At 36.2% G+C, this 20,875-nt stretch overlaps 1 protein-coding gene across 15 annotated transcripts in view; it reads left to right on the forward strand.

Annotated features, from left to right (window-relative positions):
* Positions 1 to 20,875, forward strand: part of PLEKHA5 (pleckstrin homology domain containing A5) — a 169,353-nt gene that overhangs the window by 103,932 nt on the left and 44,546 nt on the right. For all 15 annotated transcript variants that reach the window (XM_085231103.1, XM_085231044.1, XM_085231049.1 and 12 more), the window contains 5 exons: positions 1,838 to 1,942; positions 5,236 to 5,308; positions 9,529 to 9,629; positions 10,564 to 10,679; positions 18,470 to 18,937. In XM_085231103.1, coding sequence (XP_085087229.1) covers positions 1,838 to 1,942; positions 5,236 to 5,308; positions 9,529 to 9,629; positions 10,564 to 10,679; positions 18,470 to 18,937 — 863 coding nt within the window. The remainder of the gene's footprint in view (positions 1 to 1,837; positions 1,943 to 5,235; positions 5,309 to 9,528; positions 9,630 to 10,563; positions 10,680 to 18,469; positions 18,938 to 20,875) is intronic.

Consider the following 20,875-nt stretch of genomic DNA (forward strand, 5'->3'; position numbering starts at 1 on the left):
TCTCATCTCAAGCACCGAGTGCAGTTTTGGGCACCACAACATAAGGAGGACATAAAAGGGACAGGTTCTGCATCAGTGGGTATGGAACAGGCTGCCCAGGAGAGCAGGCACAACCCCATACCTGGGAACCAGGAGTTGGACTGCATCCCCTCCGACTCGGGATATGCTGTGATTCTATGGTGTAGATTTACATTATATAATGTGCTCTGAATCGTTAGGGCTTCCCTGTATTTTCCTTTTTTATACCTGCATGTTGTACTTCTCTTGTCTTCTTAAAAACTTATGTCTGTTTTGCACTGGTAGAACTTTCCAGATGAAAATATGGAAGATTTTACTTTCATTTTTAATTAGGACTTCAATTACGTACTCTGTCTTGCTTTCCAAACAGAGCTGAGTCAGATTTCTCTGTCTCTAAGGGAAATTAAAAGTACTTTGATTGTTCTTATATTCCCTCCTGATTCTTCAAAAAAAGAAACACAAAATGACCTTGTTTCATTATGTTGTAGACTTCAGACAAATAAGCATAGTTTTTGTAATGTCATTTTTTTTAGACTAAGCTATATTGTATCCTTCAGTAAATGACATCGTTGACAAAAGCTGCACATTGTTCTTAATTGCAGCTTTCAGTCTGATTTTTAACTCACTGTGGAATTCTCTTTAACATATGTATAAACAACCATGCAATTGGTTGAGGCATGTTGAATTTTCATAGAGAAACCTCATACTCTAATTTTCAACAAAAATGGACTGTGTGATTAGTTTTTCCATTTGAGCATCTCATTTAGGAATTTTGCATAACCTTATGATCAGTCTCAGCAGTAGAGAGGGGGAAGCTGAAGCACAGGATTACACTGTCTAAATTAAAATAGTGGGATTTGAGCAGAGCCAAGCACACGCCATAGAAAACTTATCTGGGCTTTCCTTCTGCAAGATGGTGTGCTTTGCTGTATCTCATTGTAGGGTCTTTAAGACACCAATCTTACGGAAATTAAAAAATAAACATTCAGTTTCTTTAGTTGCAGAGCAAACTTTCTAAATGTAGACTAAAAAGAATGAAATGTGAATTGGCCAAGCATTGCATATTTCTTTTTGCCTTTTCCAATTTGTTTTGTTTTCTCAAGTAAAAGAAGGGAGAAATCATCTATGATCACTGCATAGCTGTAAGGATATAAAAGGTATGAGCAACTGTAGAAATGAGCACTGGAGACTTGGGACAAAAGACTCAAAGTAGGCCTTAGTGCAAGCAGGTAAAATACTGCATATTCAAACCATCCAAGAGATTTATAGAGAGAAGGTTCTTAAAGGAGAAAAAGGAATTTTTAGAAAGTTGCTGCGTGCTTTAGGAAAATGAGAGACCTAAGAAAAGCCTTTGAAAATTATATCCTGTTGAAATCTGATTATGTTTCATTCATTAAGTCCTTGTTAGAAGCAGGAAAGATTAGAATTTTCTTGTCCAGGTAATGTAATTTTTTGTAATTGCAGTAGTTTTGTTAGAAGGAACTAAAACCACAGGTTGGTAGATTTCCTACTTGCCTGATCAGATAGGTAGGTAGATAGATATTTGTTTTTTCTTCTTTAAATAAATAAATAAAATCTGTAAGTATTTGTCTTGGGTTTTCTCTTTGAATTTTCTGCAAAGGAAAAAAAAATTGCTGAAGCCAGCAGAACCATTGTGATTATGTATCTATAAAAGGAATACAGTTTTTGTTCTGCAGAGAGATGTCCTCCAGAGAGATGTGTAAGGAAAAGATATAGGAAAAAAAAAACATGAAAATGCATTATGATTTTTCTATGATATTGATACAATGTTTCCTTTAACCTGTTCAATTTAATTTAGACATCACGATCATCAAAGAAGGTTCATAATTTTGGAAAGAGATCAAACTCAATAAAGAGAAATCCTAATGCACCAGTTGTCAGACGTGGCTGGCTCTACAAACAGGTATTCTTCCCCTTCTTATCTTTGGAGTGGTTTTTTTGTTGGTTGGGTTTTTTGTTTTTTGTTTTTTTTTATGAGATGTATAATGTACAAAAGCCAATCATTTGGAAGTAAACTAATCTGATGCATTTGTTCTTTTCTATTTAGTGGCAGCATATCCAACCTACTGTAGATTTTCTAGTCAGCAATATCAGACCATTTGCATTCTTCTTGCCCTGCAAGAGACAACAAAACCAATTCAGTCATATTTGGTATATGTATTTTAAATCCACTAAGGACCCATTTACAATTTGGCATTCCAACTCTGCCGAGGCACTCTGTATATTTAATTTTGAATTTATTTGTATTTATCATTTACTGTCCCTTATAGAATAGAATGACCCAGGTAGCTTCCTGGATGCTGTTGATGAGTTTTTAAAATCTACTGCTAAACAGGTAGAAACTTTTATAGTAGCAGAATTTTTTAGTAGTAAGCATACATTAGCTGTAGATTTTTCCCTTGTTTAGATACTCTCGTGACCTCTGTGTTACTATTGTAGGGTCAATTTCAGTGTAGTATTTTCCTAATGAAGAAAGAATAGCTATAGTTTAATATCACAGAGCTCTTAAGGTTGAAGTGACCTCTTGATCATCTGCTGCAAATTCCCCTGCTCAAGAAGAGTCAGTTATTGCCAGTTTCCAAGAGCTGTGTCCAGTCAGGTTTTTAATCTCCATAGATGGAGACTAAGCAGAACCTATCTGGGCAATCTGTACCAGCATTTGGTCATTCTCACAGTAAGTTAAATAAATAAATAAGCTTTGCTCAGATGGAATTTCACTGCTTTAAATTTGTGCCCGTTGCCTCTTGTCCTGTCACTGGGCACCACTGAGAAGAGTTTGGCTCCGTCTTCTCTGTACCCACCAGTCAGGTACTGATAAAATTCCCTCTGAACTGCCTTTTCTCTATACTTAACAAGCTCTGGTCTCAGCCTCTCTTCACACAAACGATGCTTAAATCCCATAATTATCTTTGAGGTCCTTTGCTGTATGCCAGTATGTCCACATCTCTAGACCCAGTGCTGCAGATAAACCTCAGTACTGCTGACAAGAGAGTGTCCTCCCTGTACGTCCTGGCACCACTCCTAACACTGTCCAGGATACTGTTGTCCTCCTTTGCCACCAGGCTGCCTTGCTGGCTCATGATCAGCTTATTGCCCACCGGGACCCCACCAGCTATCTCTGCAGAGCTCATTTGCAGCTGATCAGTCCCAGTGTGTGATGTTGCCTAGTGTTATTCCTCACCAGATGCAGAGCTTTGCATTTTCCAGTGTTGAACTTCATGAGATACTTCTCTGCCCAATTTTCCTGCCTGCTGAGGTTGCACTGAATGGCAGCAAAACCATCTGGTATATCAGCCACTCCGCACAGTTTTACCATCTGCAAACTTGCTGCGTGTGCAATTTGTTCCAGTATCTAGGTCATTAACGAAGAAGTTAAAAAGTGTTGGCCATGGTGTACATTCCTGGTGTACCTCAATAATGATTGGCCTCACCAGCTGCTGCTGACTGCCAACTGGGCCCAGCATTTCAGCCAACATTCTGTCCACTTCATTGTCTAGATGCATATCATTGGACAGGATTTGTATGTAGGATGGTTTAAATGCTGAGATGTTTGACTGTGTTTTGTAAGAAATGGTTGCTATATGTTTCTCCGTTGTTAATTGAAAGATAATTTACTCGTGAGTTTCAGTAATAGATATTGTCTTCAAATATCTACAGACTCAAAAATTTACAGTAAAAATCCCTGCTGACTTCTGTTGGTAATAAAATAACTTTCTTAGCATATCCATATACTCACAGAGAACAATAAGTTTTGTTTGATTCAGAGTGTGTGCTGTCTCACTGAATATAATGCCTGTAATTCTTCTACTAATTATGACATAATCATAATAATGAGGGAAAAAAGTAGTTTGTAAATTACTGATACAGAAGGGATTTGCTCTTAGGCAGGAAAAAAAATCAAAATGTGGGAACCACATACTCATTTTGTATACTCCTGCTAGGAGTAAGGAAGGTAGAAAGATCATTCCTGGAATGGGTCACTTTTGGGAGAATTATGCATGTGTCCATGTAGAGAGCTGTTGGTGTTTTTGAGTGATGGAAGTAGTCTGATGTTGTGTAACAGCTTCTTTAGCAAGTCCATCTGAGGGCTTGAGGTAATCCTTTACACTGAAGAAGTTTGGGAATTTTCAAATCATAGGCTTGATTTTTATGGCTAGTGTCCTTAGGGCCAGAGTTCCTGTGCTCTAATCCACTGCTGAGTTAGTGACCTTGTCAGTGAGGGGAGGAAGCCAGTCTGCCCGCTTTGTGTCTGCCTTTCCAGCTGTGAAATAGGAGCTGACTGCTATGGACAGTGCTTCCAGAGTTCATTAGTGTTTGTTAAATCACTTTGAACTCCTTAGAAGAAATAGGCTATAAAAAGTTCAGTTATTCTATCTATGAAAATGTTTGTAGCAAAGGATTATTTTTTAACTTTTTCTGAATAATGTTGCATAGCTAATGCTTGCTTTAATCTTTCTTTTCCATCCTTCATCTTCTTCTCCCACCCCAAAAACAGGGCAGAGTTTGAAATAAGAGGCTAAAAATAATGCTAACGATTTCTTGAGTATAGGCAAAGTTCTGGATTTCATTATTGAATCTTTCTTGGTTGTCATAAAACCTATTCACTAAAAGAATATTGATAATTCACACGTACCTTTCTTCTTGGAGAAGATTAGCATATTTATTAAATCTAATTCTGCTCGGATGTGTGTGCATGCTGCAGTGCTTTAGGTTATTTACACTGCACTAGTGACAATCTTTCATTCTGAGTTGTGTGATATAAATAGATTATAAACATAAATGAAAATGAAATTGCTTTAGGAATAAACTTCGTTGGAAAGAAATTTGCTCTAGATAGTGAACGAATAGTAGTAGAAGATGAAGTTTAGTAGATGGTTTCAGAAAACGAGATGGCTTTTTAAGTACTATAATTACTCATGCACTTAAAAATAATAAAAAAAAAAAGTTTAGATCTACTCTTTAGTGTAGATTGTCTGAGATAATGGGCTCTCATTTCATCCATTCTCTTGTGTTAACATCAGGCTCCCTGGCATTATTGTCATGATTTGTAGTGTCAGTTCTGCAGTGAAAAGTCAAAGATACTTAAAATAAGACTTAGCAAAGAAAATGAACAACACACCACTCCAGTTTTGTGGTACCCAGTTTACTTTGTGAGCTGTTTACTGTTTACTTATGTAATTGCTTTTATTAATACAGGATAGTACTGGAATGAAGTTGTGGAAGAAGCGGTGGTTTGTGCTCTCAGATCTGTGCCTCTTCTATTACAGGGGTAAGTTCCATTCAGGAAAGGCTTGCCTGCCTATTCTACTGCAAGCAGATAGATTTTGACGTACTACTCAAATATAGGAAAAAAGAAGCTGCTACTTGACTTAATGGATCAAATAGTTGTATAGCTGCCAATATCCAGGCCTGTTACTTTTATCTTTTCCTTTCTTAATTAGCAATTTCAAGTAATTGCTTCCTGCCTGTCAGGAATGCTCAAAGGGCAAACCCATTCACAGCCACCTTTTTAATATGTTCACATTATGAGTTTTAGTTTTCTCACTACTTCTGTTGTTAGGAAATAAATATGCCAAGTTAAATCTGATTTATCATGCAAATTAATTAACTGAAATGGGGATATGAAAGGAGTAGTGGAGAGGGGCCAAAACTTTGCCTTTGGAATGATATAGAGGATATATATGCCTTTTGGGAATCTAATCAGTGCTCATGAATACTTACAGAGTGAAATTTTGTCAAGTTCCACATGAGTAGAAGTCTCTACTGTATTTGGAACAAAGTAGAAATCAATTAGTACCTTTAAGTAGCTACATCAATGTCTTTTACAGGGAAAAGTTAGCTGGTTACAATTTGAGTCTGAGCATACGTATGTTAGAAAATTATTTTTTTCATCATTACAGATTATTAACTGTAGTGCTCCTGAGAGAATAAATAAATAGGGCTTGTGCCTATGAAAATGCATTCAGTTCTGAAATTAGGTGTACACTGATAATAGTTTAAAGGAGGCTGAGAGCAAAGAGGAGTGTAAACCTTGGCAAAATGGAGGAAAATGAACAATAAAGGCCATCTGCAGCCCTGTGGAGGATGAGAGAGACTTTCAGCTTATGAGGAGACTTTTGAATTAGTAGTAAGTAGTAAGTAGTGTTGACGCTAATAACCCTGAAAGCAGCGACTGATGAAATTAAAATGCTGTTCCATTAAGTGCAGCATGTTTCTGTGCTAAACAAGACTAATAGGTCATGAAATAGAAAAGCTTGTTCTTTGTGACCGTTTTAGTTAACAAATTCTGAATTACTGAAATATAATCATTAGGCTTTGTTTCTTTATCCAAAAAGTATATGTTGGTAGATAAACAGTTGTGGAGTCAAAATTAAGCTGCAATTTCAGTTGTAGAGGCATCAATTGTGCTTCAATTACACTGCGTTTAACCAAGTGGTCATTAAGTACTCTGCTTTCTTATGGAGCTTTCTGATTTTAAACAAGCCCCAAGCTTTCTCTTCCAAAGGTTCTAAAGAGCTGCTTTGCCACTTGTGGAAAACATATTAAATTGACTTAAAGTATTGCAAATCAAAGATTAAAAAAATCTCTAAAATAAATAAAGTAAATCCAAGCAGCTCTAAAATCTGTTTCCTTTTCTACATTCTAATGTACCACATAAGTTGAAATACAAGCAGTCTAAATTGTTTACAATATAAACTTAACTTTAGCTATCACATTTACTAGAAAGTAGTTAAAGCTTACAAACTCGCTAAACTGATACATAGTGAGTCTTAAAAGTATTCGAAATAGCTACAAATATTAAAGCAAAAGAATAGACACTTAGACCCTGTGCTTATAAGTTCTTGTATTAATTGTCTCTCAGATACTGACAAAATAGAAAGGGGGTGAGTGCTCCTAGACTGCAAACAGGATTTCTGGTTTGCCTGATTGTAGTTACTGGTTTGTTGTTATGTTAGTAAATCTTACTGAAGTTTTATGATTGTGTTACAGTGTTTGCAGCTAATGCTTCAATTTAATTTGTAGATGAAAAATGATTTCGCTGTACTTTTTCAGAGCTTAGAGAACGCTGTTTTTCTGTTTCACTGGAGGATAAAAGACTGCTTGCTCTCATATCAGAAGGTTATTGTTGCAACAAATAAAAGACCTTTGAACTGAACAGAAGATCTGCTGTTTTTCCTTGAATTATTCATGTACAGCAGAGAAGTAAAGATGGGTTTGGGGCAGTATAACGTGTAGATAAAAGCTGTTCTTATGGGAAACAGATTTTAAAAATCCGGAAATGGAACGTAGCAGTATGTTTTAGCAAAGACTAGAGTCTTCCAGATACATTGCTGTTCAGTGCAACAAAAATGCTTAATGCTTTTATGTGACACCATTGAGTGTGACATGGTAATAAACAAGTTCAAGTGTAGTCTAACAGCAGAAGAAAATATTTCCCCCACAAAAGTGGTCCAAATAAAATGGAAAGCCCCAACTTTGCCACACATTCTGGAACAGGAAAAAAACCAGCAAAATTCCTTCGTGTGTGTCTAGAAAATGTTTGGAGGGAGGAGCCTGATTTCAGGAACGAATATGAGTAGACAGTTGAGTACCTGAATATAAATCTATTCCTTGCATTTCATCTTTATCTCTTAATCAAAATGTTTTTATAAGTTCTTCAGTTAAAAAGCTATCTAAGACAACATAATTTTTACATCTAACATTTCATGTAATGCTAGTATATCTGGGTAGAACTTTTCCTTTATCAGTAACTTCAGCGGAAGATGCAGCTTTTCAGAATTTAGTGAGTAGATGAGAACCGAGAGAAGATTTTCAAATCCACATTTGAATCCACAGTTCTTCTGTGCCATTATATTTTTCTGTAAATCTTCTAATTGTAACAGCATTAATTTTCTTTGCTTGAAACAACTTGAAATATCGATTTTTCATCATAATTACATAGATACATAACATTTGTATTGGGCGGCATCTTCAACTAAGGGAAGTTTTATCAGAAGATCTCCTAAGATATAGGATGTGAATTGCAGTTCTTTGTCTGAAATACAATTAAGATTGACTTTGTGAATTGCATCCAATTATTCCTTTATCAAGGCATAATTGGATTTGAGAGCTGGTTGTGACTTCCAATTAAAATGTCAATTTATTATTTACAAGTCGTTTTCTTTAAATTGTATATAAAACAAGGTTCAGTGAAAAGGGTGTTTTCGTTTGTTTTGCAAATGATCTGACATGTATTTATTCATACAAATAGAATGTAATTGAGTGTAAAGTGTTCAGGGAAATTATAACAATTTCCTAACTTCATATGCCCAGTATCAGTGGATGGTTAGAAGAATGTGCAGATCTACTGAGTAGGCAATAGATTTCAGGTATTGTTCCTGCCACCAAATTTGAGGCTTAATTTCCTTCTCCTTTTCAGTTTTGAAGTCTTACACTGTTAAGCACTGATCCACAGGAAAAACCTCCAGGTGAAGCTATTCATGGTGTTTTCCATGAGATAGATCATGTATTTAAACTTCTACAGAATTGGCACTTTCATGAGCTTGTCCATCTTGGAGGAAGATGTCAAAAGTGTCCATATTCAGATGGCTTAGATTGATTTCATTGTGCTGAGCAGGTTTTTTGGGCCACACACTTATAAGATCATACAAACCTGTATAGATAGCTGCGTAACAAATGGATCTGGCTTTAAGATTCTCCAGTGTGTCTTCTTCCAAAATCGTAGAATCACCCAGGTTGGAAAAGACCTCCAAGATTATCTAGTCCAACCATTCATCTACCACTAATATTTCCCCACAAATCCATATTCCTTAATACCACATCCAAATGTTCCTTGAATACCTGCAGGGACGGTGACTCAACGTCCTCCCTGGGCAGCGCTTTTCAGTACCTGACCACTCTTTTGGAAAATATATTTTTCCTAATATCCAACCTGAATCTCCCCTGGCTCAAGTTGAGGCCGTTCCATCTAGCCCTAACACTAGTTACATGGGAGAAGAGGCCAATTCCCACCTCACAACAGTGTCCTTTTAGGTAGTTATAGAGAGCAATAACGTCTCCCCTGAGCCTCCTCTTCTCCAGACTAAACAATCCCAGTTCCCTCAGCCATTCCCACTAAGACCTGTGCTCCAGACCCTTCACCAACTTCGTTGCCCTTCTCTGGACACACTCCAGGGCCTCAGTATCATTCTGGTAGTGGGAGGCCCAAAACTGAACATAGTACTTGAGGTGTGGCCTCAGCAAGACTGAGTACAGGGGTACGGTTATCTCCCTGCTCCTGCTGGCTACATCCTGCCTTCTGATATAAGCCAGGATGCCGTTGGCCTTGTTGGCTTCACAGGCACACTGCTGGCTCATGTTCAGCTGAGCCAATAAGCTTCTTGTTACTGACCATGTGTTGTTAAATAGAGACTTTCATATAAGTGTCTGAATTGAAGTGTTATGCATCAAAATACTTTGTTTCTCTAATCAAAGAGTATTTATTCACAGATGAGAAAGAAGAAGGAATACTAGGTAGTATACTTCTACCTAGTTTTCAGATATCTGTGCTTTCTCCTGAGGACCATATTAACCGGAAATATGCCTTTAAAGTAAGAAAATCAATTTTTTGTTTTATTTTATGTCTGAAAACACAATAACCTAGTGATCAGAACTCATTTTACTGAGTTGTTATGCAAAAAAAAAAAAGAGTGATTACAAACAGCTTCTGAGATTGAATTTTACATAATATGGTAGCAGAGGATTCACATTTTTAGTCTGATTTAAATACAGACATGGTTACTAGAGGATGAAAATGGATGAATATCACGTATTGCTAGTCATTTATTTTTAGTTCATTGCTCTTAAATGCCGTGGGTTGTTTTAGAAATGTAAACTACATCCACAGCTAAACTTACCCACAAACAAGAAATTTTGTAGTTATTTACATACAATGCATCTTTCTATATAAATAAAAATAATGTTTTATTATCAATTAAATCACAAATATGAATCACTTTTAGGAGCGTTTCACAGCTAATCTTTAATTATTATATAAATCACTTACTAAGTATTCTCTCTTGGCTTTTTTGTGTTTTATGAGCTCCTTTTGGTTCTTCGTTTGGCCTGCTAAGCAGCACATCTTTTATTTAATGTGGTGAGTATAAACTAAAATTTACTGTATCATCAAGATGGCAAATAACTCTATGCCAAAGTCTTATTTACATTAATTAACCATATTAATTTACATTAATGAATAATTGAGATTGTTTTTAATAGAACAAATAATTGTAAGGGCCTTTTATCAGATGCGTTAATGAAGAAACAACTATGACTGAATATTGTAGGCCATTATTTTGAAAATGCAAATACAATGAAGAAGAAACATAACACTGAAATATTTCTTCAGATATTTTTTCTGATAATGTAATTTTCAGAAATTTTATTATAAAAGAAATTAGAGTATGTATATAGTAAAATAATTTGCCTCTTTTCTTTTACAGAATCTTATATTTTTATTGCAATGACCATGTCATTTCCAATCAGGCAGCTCATCCAAACATGAGGACATATTATTTCTGCACAGATACAGGAAAGGAAATGGAGTTGTGGATGAAAGCCATGACAGATGCAGCACTTGTGCAGACAGAGCCAGTGAAAAGGTATTGCAGATTCATAAAACAGTGGAATTGTATACTTTTCCTCCTGTTTAATTTGACTTATTTAAATGAAGAGTACACCTTAAAATAGAACTTAAAATACAACATGAATCGTCTGAGGTGATTACTCTTTCTGTCAAAGAATTCCTACTAATTTAACAATATTGGATAAAATTTTGCAGATTTGTTATGAATGCAAATACAATTCCTTGAGTGTAAGAGGCAAGAGGAGGAAAAAACTGACAAGTTCCTTCAGCCTATGGCATCAGAGAAAGTACCATTAATGGCAAGTGCTGTGTACAGGCATGTTTGATTTATTGTGCCCTTTTTACTGAAGAACAATAGAATAATCATAGAATCATAGAATGCTTGGTTTGAAAAGGCCCACAAAGATCACCTAGTTTCAACCCCCCGCTATGTGCAGGGTCGCCAACCAGCAGACCAGGCTGCCCAGAGCCACATCCAGCCTGGCCTTGAATGCCTCCAGGGATGGGGCATCCATAGCCTCCTTGGGCAACCTGTTTCACTGTGTCACCACCCTCTGTGTGAAAACCTTCCTCCTAATATCTAACCTAAACCTCCTCTGCCTTAGTTTAAAACCATTCTCCCTTGTCTTATCACAATCCACCCATGTAAACAGTCGTATCCCCTCCTGTTTATTTATACACTCCCTTCAAGTACTGGAAAGCCACAATGAGGTCTCCCCAGAGTCTTCTCTTCTATAATATCTTAACTGATGGTAGCCTTTGTTTTATACGTGTCTTAAGTACGAAATTCACAGTTGTAGCTTCTGGTCAAATGAAACAGTTCCATTGATGGGTCTGCATGTTCCTGCTCATCATGCTGTTAGTAAAATTATACTTACCTATTCAGGAGACTTACCTTTTATGTGTCCATGTGTTGATAACAAAAAGTGAGTCATAACTGGAAGCCAGGCATTCTCAGAAACTGAGTATTACCTGCTGCTATCTGCCCAGTAAAAATTGTTTTCTCTCTCATTGTGGTCCCTTGGGCCAGCTTCGTGACATCTGTAATGGAAACCTCATCAATAGAAAATTTAAAAGCTCCTTGTTATTGATGGCACAGAAATTGTTGCTGATGGCTGCTCTCACTTGATTTACTTCTGCACTCCCTTAGGTCCCGCTATGCTGGAGCTAAATGAGTGACAGCAATCCTGAGAAATCTTAAGTATAAAAATAAATAAAAACCGATAGACATAGGTACCAAAGAAAGAAAAGGTTACAATTTCTGTTTGAGCACATTACCTCTGTCAAAATAGATGCAATCTTTCTAAATTTTGCCTCACTTTCGTAAGTTGTTGCTGTTAACTTGTTTGTGCCATGTTATAGTGTTTTGTGAGCTTCTCAGTCAAACATACTGGAACTTTTACTCAAATCAATCTGTGGGACATTCAGGCAGTTAAAATAAACAAGGAACACTTCCAAATTGGCACCTGTGTAGTGTTTTAGTGACTAATTTTAATCATCAGTCTGAAACCTTACCTGTCTAATATCTTTTAAATAAATAAATAGTATATGAAGTATTTCATTCTTGCATTGGACAGCATAGTGTAATAGATTAACAGAAACAACATTGTTCTCCGTACTTTGGGAAAAATAGCACATCAGTCTGTCAGCTATCATGTCTATTTTCCACAAATTACAGAAGATAAAACGTTTCAGCTCATAGAAATGAGGAGTGGTAGGTTCAATTACAATAGTGACATCTAGTCTTATTATGTAAGATTTTATACTGTACATGAATGTGTTTTGTTTTGTGCCCTGTAACCCACCATTTGTTTGGATGATGTGTCAGAAAGGATAAGCAGAGAGGCATAAGAGTATAAACAGGTTGATGCTTTTTTTGATGGTAACATTTTTACCTTTTAAGTTCTTGATTGAGAATTTTTTCAAAGCGATTGCACTTAGAGTAATGAGCATACCTTGACAAAATATCTCATTTAACTTAATCAATAATAAATTAAATTTAAAACTCAATGTTGGCTTGCATTATAAGTGTATTGCAGATAGCTGGTGATAGCTTACAGACAGAAAAATGATTAAACCAAATTAGACCCACTTCACTTCAAACAAAAATCTTATTCTGAATATATAAACACTGTAGGAAGAGTAATATTGACATGTGTCACTCTGAATCTTTCTGAACTAATGAAAGGACCTTCATTTGGTTTGTGCAGTACTATAAGACTGAATATTTGAATGCATATCTTTACAGTAAAAGAAAAAAAAGAATTGGAAAAAAATATTCTGACAGAACCTCCTTAATAAGTGTCTTCATAGTCTCTCATACGATAGCCAATGTTGTACAAAGCATATTTAGCAAATTAAAACATACTCACAAGTGCTATACAGTATGATTTGTGATATTTGTTTTAACGTAAGGAACAAATGAAATTAAAATGTTGATGTAAACATTCATTCTTTTATTCGATTTATTGCTGTAGCTGTACAGTCACGCGTGCTGCCTCAAAGCCTATCAAGACACACAGTAAGCTTGCCCTGACAGTTGGTCCAGCTTCATGAGATTCTTTCTAGGTTGTGGTTCCGTGATTCTTTTAGTATGACTGATGTGCAGCCCATGGCAGTTAAGGATATTTCAGCTTCCCTAAATGTTTGGTCTTGCTCCTATCCCCTTCTTACAGCTGCAGTGCCTGTTCCAGCACTGATGTCTGCCCGTTTCAAATTTTCAAATGCTTGACAGTGTACAGGCAAACAGTGGGGATTCCCAGTATAGCTGAGCTTATCTATTGCTTTTCATCCAGCTACATGCTCCTGCTACCTGCCTTGTATTGCTTCAGTTGCTTATCTAAGTCCTTGGTGAATCACAGTGGCACACACTGAAATAGTAGAAAAACACTTGACAGCAAAATCAGTAGTTTCCTGCCTGGTTATCTAGATGAATGGGCTTACAGACAGACAAAACAAGTGTTAGAAACAGGAAAAGCAAGTCTGTAACACTACCCTGTTGTTTTAACTCAGGCAAAACAAAATGAAACAAAAACCAAGAAATTTGATCTCTGTGGAAGGTTTGTTAGTAATACACTTCAAGACCACTGAAGTCCCTAAAACTTTATGTCTGTTAACTATAATAAGGAAAAAAATCTCCCAGACATCCGTTTCTAAAGAGGCCACCTTTTAGCTATCAGACCAATTCTTAAAATGGACCATGTAGCAGGATGTGATCTTATACCCAGAAGAAATACTTCCCTGTAAGAATCTGTTAAGAATTAGTGTGGTATTACCTCATCTTTAAGTAACCTAGAGTTTGGCGTGCACATAGATTTAAGAATGAATTATTTGAGTTGAATCAAAAATTCAGCCAATGCCTTTGGCTCTCCATTCTGTCTTTTCTAGAAGTTCTAGTGTGAGACTGAGCAGTTTTCCAGCAGACTAAGTTGCTTATGATACCATGTCTGGAGAAACTTACTCTGTAACCCAACTGAGCCACTTTTCTGTTCTCGTTAATATAAATTGCCCAGTAATAAATCAAAGTTTTTACAGTATAGTTCTTTTAATCTAGAAATTAAGGGACTTTCTTACTTAGGGTACTCTTATGGTACCATCCCAATAGTCAGGTTTAAATAACTAGAGAGCTGGATTATATCTTAATTTTTTTTTTTTTTTTTTGAGCACGAGAGTTCCTTAGAGAGAAAAAAAGATAAAACAGATATTTGAAACATTAAGTTGTGTGGATTATTTTTGTCAGATTTTCCATCAAATATTCTTACTTTCCAAATATAATGAACCATGTAATACAGAAATGAGATGCTGAGGTGAGAAAAATAGAATAATTCCTTTTAGACCTGATCAACCGCTTGAAGTAGAAGAGCTCCCTTCTGATGTATAATTACAGGAAAGGACAAATAGTAATTAGTCCTATTGACTTAACTATAATTACTCCTTTCTGAAAGTTTTTGTTTTTATTTTACCTACATAGTAAATTCAAATTTTATAACATACTGAGGAACTTAGGAAAACCATAACAAGAAATACTGTAATGAGCAAGGAACTGCCTAACCTTATCATTTCAAATATGATCTCAAATAACCTGTCTGGATTAGCAAAACACTGTACTCATTCTTTGTCATATCACTGCAGACCGCAGTCAAGTTGTGTCTGTAGTACTGATTGCTTGCTTGTGTTTGTGGCTGTTAATATCCATCCACATATCCACTAGCCCATTCTATCCTAAATGCTTATTTCTCTACACTCCATCATTTGAGCATGATTTTCCTGCACGCTCACTGTTAACTGTGTGTGCTAGAGCCATTGTATCTTCCTCTTGAGCACTGCAGCATATACTAAGAGAAGATTTTTCTCTTCTCCTGTAGTTACTCTCCCTGAACAGCATAAGCTAAGCTGGCAAAAAACCACTTGCTAGCATAACAACATCCACAGCGGGGGCTTACTGACAGTGATTGGTTTGAAAAACATGACTCTTTCTTTTCAAATGCCTCTAGCTGGCTTTGGGCCATCCTCATGTTTGTCTGATAATTGACTACATAACCCCCTCATCTGTTTTAGAGTTTTGTATTTGTTTATAATATTTGCTTATAAACGCTGAAAATAGTATTTTTCCTCATAGAACCATTCCCTACATATTACTTGTTTTGTGGTAGAAATCAATAAATTGTATATAGTATGAAACTGTATTTGATATGTATTTGATGCTCGTTCTCTTTTGCCTTCTTCCTCTTCCATCCTCAAAACATATCTCACAAGCCTTGTTGAAAACCTTTGAGAGCCACATACAAACATGGAGACAAATAAATATGGATTTCTACTTCTTACATTTGCATAAATATGGATTTCCATTTCTTACATTTGCATACTAGTTTCTGATGTTTCTTTCTTGGTTGCAACAACTGCTATTGAAAGAGGTTTCTTGCTCACGCTATGTTGTCTGATCTGATGCACAGAGTTAAAGGCAAGCCCCAAAATCTATTTTTATCAATTTGAATGTCACACCATGAGAAGGATCATCAGAAAGAATGTCAAATAGAAATACTTATCTCTGCTGCGTATAACCATAGCAACAAGTGATAAGAAAAAACTGTTATGTGATTTTTACTTTTTTTTCCAATTAGCATCTCCAGTATGATAATGTGAATAGAATACTATGCTAAGGCTTGGTTTTTTTGTCCACCTGATGAATATCCTTAGAGATGCCACTCTGTTTGTAGCACAGTTTTTCCATCTGTAAAAGGGCAACTGCCTCCTTACTGCAAAGCACCCTGAGGGAGACTGATGTAACATGTAAGAGGATACCTGGTGGCATTATGATAGTACTAAGGCATGCTACACACAATATAGCCTGTGTTTAGGACTAGTTCAAAAGGAGTACTTTACTTGCAAACTCTTGAGCTGGCTGAAAGATGAAATTTTAATGCCATTTTTGACTTGACTATTGTGGGAAATAACATTTTTAATTCTTGGGAAATTCCTTTAGCTTGTGGTAAAACATTAGGTCATAGAGTTTCGAGGTGAAGGGAGGAGGTGATCCATTTCTTCGTGTAACCTAAAGGAGGAACCCTTTAGGGTCAGAAGTGTTGGGTCTTGGAATACTCTAAAGTCTTGGGGAAAAAAAAAACACAAACTAACCCTCACTTTTAAAGTAAGATGAGCATAGTATTTCTTTGCTGATAACTGGAAATTATAAAAAATGTGCTGTAGATGTAGCAGTTCTAACACGCGTTCTCCCCTTCTACGTAGAAACTGGTTGTACATTAAGATTTCTTTTCTCTACAGTCTATCACTGGCAGAAATTTTAGATTTACTTTCTGCTATCAGAAAGCATCAGATGCATCTAACATTTGTATTTAATAGTGATGTACGAGAAAAAACTATGTTTAAAAGTAATGATGATGTAAGCAGCTGAAGATATGCATTTTGGATTTATTCATACAAATATTTTCATTTGCAATAAATTTGATGTTTCTGCACTTTAATGTCAGCAGCTCAGGTGTAATTGTGGGAAGAAAGAAAAAGGACTATTTAGAGTTCCCTTCATAATTTTTATTACTTTAATAGTGAAAGACATTGGGATCATCACATCTGTGTCAGAAAAAGGTGGGGAAATACCATGCCTCTTACGCACTCATGAACTATCATAGTATGAAATACACACAAAATACATGTGTATTTCACACAAACTTGAATACAAGGTGCAGCAGACATTTATGTCCTGCTGTTGTTTGAAGTGGTGTACTTACAAGTTCTTGATCCCCTTCACATCACTGAGTATTCATAGCAAGCAAGACTCAGTGTGGCTCTGGGCAGCCTGGTCTAGTGGCTGGTGACCCTGCCCACAGCAAGGGGGTTGAAACTAGATGATATTTTTTTTTAAGCTTTCCAACTCAAGCCATTCTGTGATGATTCTATCATAGTCTGATAATGGAGGGTGCTTATAAAGTTAAACACTCAGCTTTATTAATTGTGGATAATGTTTTATAAGGACATTACAGTCTTCCATCCTTTATATATTTACTGGAGTTGAAGCCAACAAATAGTTGGCTTCTTGGGAATTCATGGCTTAAACAACATGCCAAGGAAGTGCAGACTTGTTATACATTTTGGCCTCATGTTCAAGTCTGGGTAAGCAAAAATGCTTACCGTTATGAGTGTAGTTACTTAGAAGCAGATCACTTTTTATACTGGTCTTGTGCTCTTGGACATTTGTATACGTGATGGTCTTTCTACACACAGATCAGGTGCTTGAACAGGACACAAATGAAAAGATGAATAATGTTTTCTCCCCAAAAGGATGCAGAAAGATTGGAAAGATTAGCTCAACATCATAAAATGAAATGTTATTCTTTGAATGTTTGGTTTTATAAAGAGATATAATCTTAAAACAAATACTTCCTTCCATTCCCAAAAATGTTGACCAAAATGTTTCAACTTTTTTTGTTCTTTTTTTTTCTAGTACATCACACTAAAAAATGTCCCAGGGATAAAAAAGATACAGCTTCTTGACATTCTGAAATTTTAAAAGGAAAATGGTTAACTGAACCATATACATTCTTTTCTTGTATAAGTACTCCAAAGCAGTAAAAATATCATTATTTTTGTGGTACAGTTTCCTTAGTCAGCAGCTATCTTCCCTTCTAAACTTAGGGAAGCCACAGTTATTTCCCATAAAATGTATGATGTCTAAGAGATAGCATACCAGAGAAACCTAATTCATGCCAGGGACCATGAGTAGTTGTTTTCTTAAATGGATCTTGTTATATGTTAAATCCAGCAGTATAGTGAACTATAAGCTATTCAGCAGTGTAGTCTGCTACCATTTTTAAAGCTAGCTTTAAAAATAGTGTGAATTTCAGGCTGTTGATTTCTGGAAGCCTTGGCTTTTGGAAAACTACTGATTACTTTCACTGTTTAAATGTCCAGCCCTCTGGGAACCAAACATCTGCTTTTTCAGTGTCTGGCTTTTTGCTCTTGTTTAATGCACATTTTATCAGGGGGCTTAATATGAAGCTATCTTTTAAAAAAAATTACCCTAAACTTACAAATGTTTTCAAAATAGGAAGGAGAAGCATCGAGGGTGAGGGGGGAAAAAGAGAGAGAGAGAAAGAAAGAGAAAGAAGCTGTCATTGATAATTGAGAAAATACATCCTGGATTTTTTTCTCAAATATATTAATTTAAAATATCTGGACAATGATCATTGAAATTACCCTGATAAACAGGAAATAGATTCACTGTTTTTTTCTTATTATTATTAAAAATGAATGGTTTCTTGATGTTACAGCTTTTTGTATATTCCTTTCTAGAGTTGAGAAGTTCACCACTGAAAATACACCACCTCGAGAGGCCAATAATATTTCAAACCATCGGGTGCTAATTAAGCCAGAGGCACAAAATAACCAGAAAAACAGAGAAGTGAACAAAAATGAAGAGAAGAAGGCTTTGGAAGCTGAAAAATACGGATTCCAGAAAGTTGGGCAAGATAAACCATTAACAAAAATTAACAGTGTGAAGCTAAATCCTTTGGGATCAGAATACAGGACACTACCCATAACCACAGTTCAGGCTGGACACTTCAGACCAGTTCATTTAAATGGAGCTGAGAATAAAGCTGTTGGTGTTGTCCTGGCAGATACTGGAGATGGAGGTCAGCACAATGCAGTTCAGTCACATATGGAGTCCGAACGAGTTATGCAGAGAACTAATTCAATGCTGCAGTTGGAACAATGGATTAAAATACAGAGAGGAAAAGGGCAAGAGGAGGAAGCAAGAGGGTAAGTGCTATGTAATTTTTTTGTTTTAACTAGACTTTCTACCAAATAGTACTTAGTCTTGTATCCGGGCTACTTGCTTGATTTTTCCATCCACATTATTTAAACATTCTTATAGAGAACAATATTACGTATTATGCATTGTTCTCTACAAGAAATGCCTGGATGCCTACTCAGACCAGATTTAAGTTCACCTTTTATTAACATTGAATGATTATTAATAAGCTATTAATAAATGGTCAGAAAACCCTTTGGGGTGTGAGTGTGAGTAGCAGAGAGAATGACATCAATCATAAAAATTAATTTTTCCTTCTTAAAATCTGTTCATGTAAGAGCCCTGTCCTTTGTGTTTTTTATGTTCAAATTCTTCTGACGATATTTATCTAAAATGCTTCAAAAATATTCCAGTCAGTTTTTAAACTTAAACAAACTATAATAAAGAGAGAGCGAGAGAAGCTTTGCCTAACAGTAAGTCAGAGTAATTTAACTAACTTGATGCTTAAAGCTTCTTTTTCTTGTGAAATTAAATATCTCCCAGTTCTAATATTGAGCTCTGGTGCATATTCTTGAAGCTTTGAAATTGCATGTGAATGATTGACAATATTGAATCTTGTGCTGATAGCATTTTCTCTTTCTGGCACTGCTTCCAGGCTGCCCTACAGACAAGCAGCTCTAGCAGTAAAATATTTGAAAAATATTTGAAAAATAATAATGAATATTACATAAGATTAGAAATAATGGGGTGATATTAAGGGAGATGTTTTGAAGAGCTAGGAACTTCACATATAGATAGATAGCAGAGCTTATGAGAAAACCAAATTCAGAAGATCTGTTTTCTTAAAATGTGGAATTGTAGTTGGAGACTTCTTAAGTTTTTGCAAAACAGCAAAAATCTGCACTAGTTTGTCTTACACATGCCAAAACTGGTTAAAAATTTCCCCACTGCCTTTACTTTTTCATTAAATATAATTAGGAATAGTTAATGTGTTTTTTCATGAACTACTCATTGTAAGTAGTTTGCTCAAGTTTGAATCTGCACTACAGAGAGTGAGTTGCACAACCTGACATTTATTTTATTGTGTATGCTTGCATAATGAGAACTGAGAAAATTCCTTGTTGCAATTAGATTTTTTAAATTGCACTGTAAAACTTGCATCCAAACGGTAGAAATTTGAAGAGCTGTGCCCTTTTTTTGATTCTGAGCAAGCATGAAACCCTAAAACTGATTTACTGTAGTGGGAAGTACCACTAAGAATATTCTCTAATTAACTGTATTTTGTTCTTGACAATAGAGACACTTGTTGAGGCTTTAAGAGGGGCACTGATGACACAAGCGGGCTTTGAATTGCAACTCTGCAGAAAGCTAACAAGTTTTAACAAGTCAACTCCTTGAAAGGGTGGATAATAGCAGGACAGGAGGAAATGGTTTTAAGTTGAAGGAGGGAAGATTTAGGTTGGATGTCAGGAGGAAGATCTTTACTATGAGAGTGGTGAGGTGCTGGAGCAGGCTGTCCAGTGAGGTTATGGATGCCCTGTTCCTGGAGATGTTCAGGGCCAGGTTGGATGGGGCCCTGGGCAGCCTGGTCCAGTATTAAATATAGAGCTTGGCAGCCCTGCCTGCAGCATGGGGGCTGGAGCTAATGATCCTTGAAGTCCCTTCCAACCCAAGCCATTCTGTTTTCTGTGAAGCCGAAAAAAAATAGACATTGTGCTGTCCCTTTTGCTACTGCGTGGAAGCAGTCTTGAGTAACCACCGGAATTTCTAATGTGTAGTGATATCTCTAAAATGTGTGGGGTTTTTTTGGTTTGTTTGCCTATTCGTTCAGATTGCCAGATTCTGGCTGGAGACAGAGAGTCTAAGTAGAACTGAAGTTCATGGCTGAGAGTATAGAGAAGCTCCAGTTTATGTTAAAGTTTGGGACGAGGGTCTGGTTAGGCTGT

This window comes from Meleagris gallopavo, chromosome 1, assembly GCF_905368555.1.
Source record: "Meleagris gallopavo chromosome 1, MGAL_WU_HG_1.1, whole genome shotgun sequence".
In the NCBI taxonomy this organism is placed as follows: Eukaryota; Metazoa; Chordata; class Aves; order Galliformes; family Phasianidae; genus Meleagris; species Meleagris gallopavo.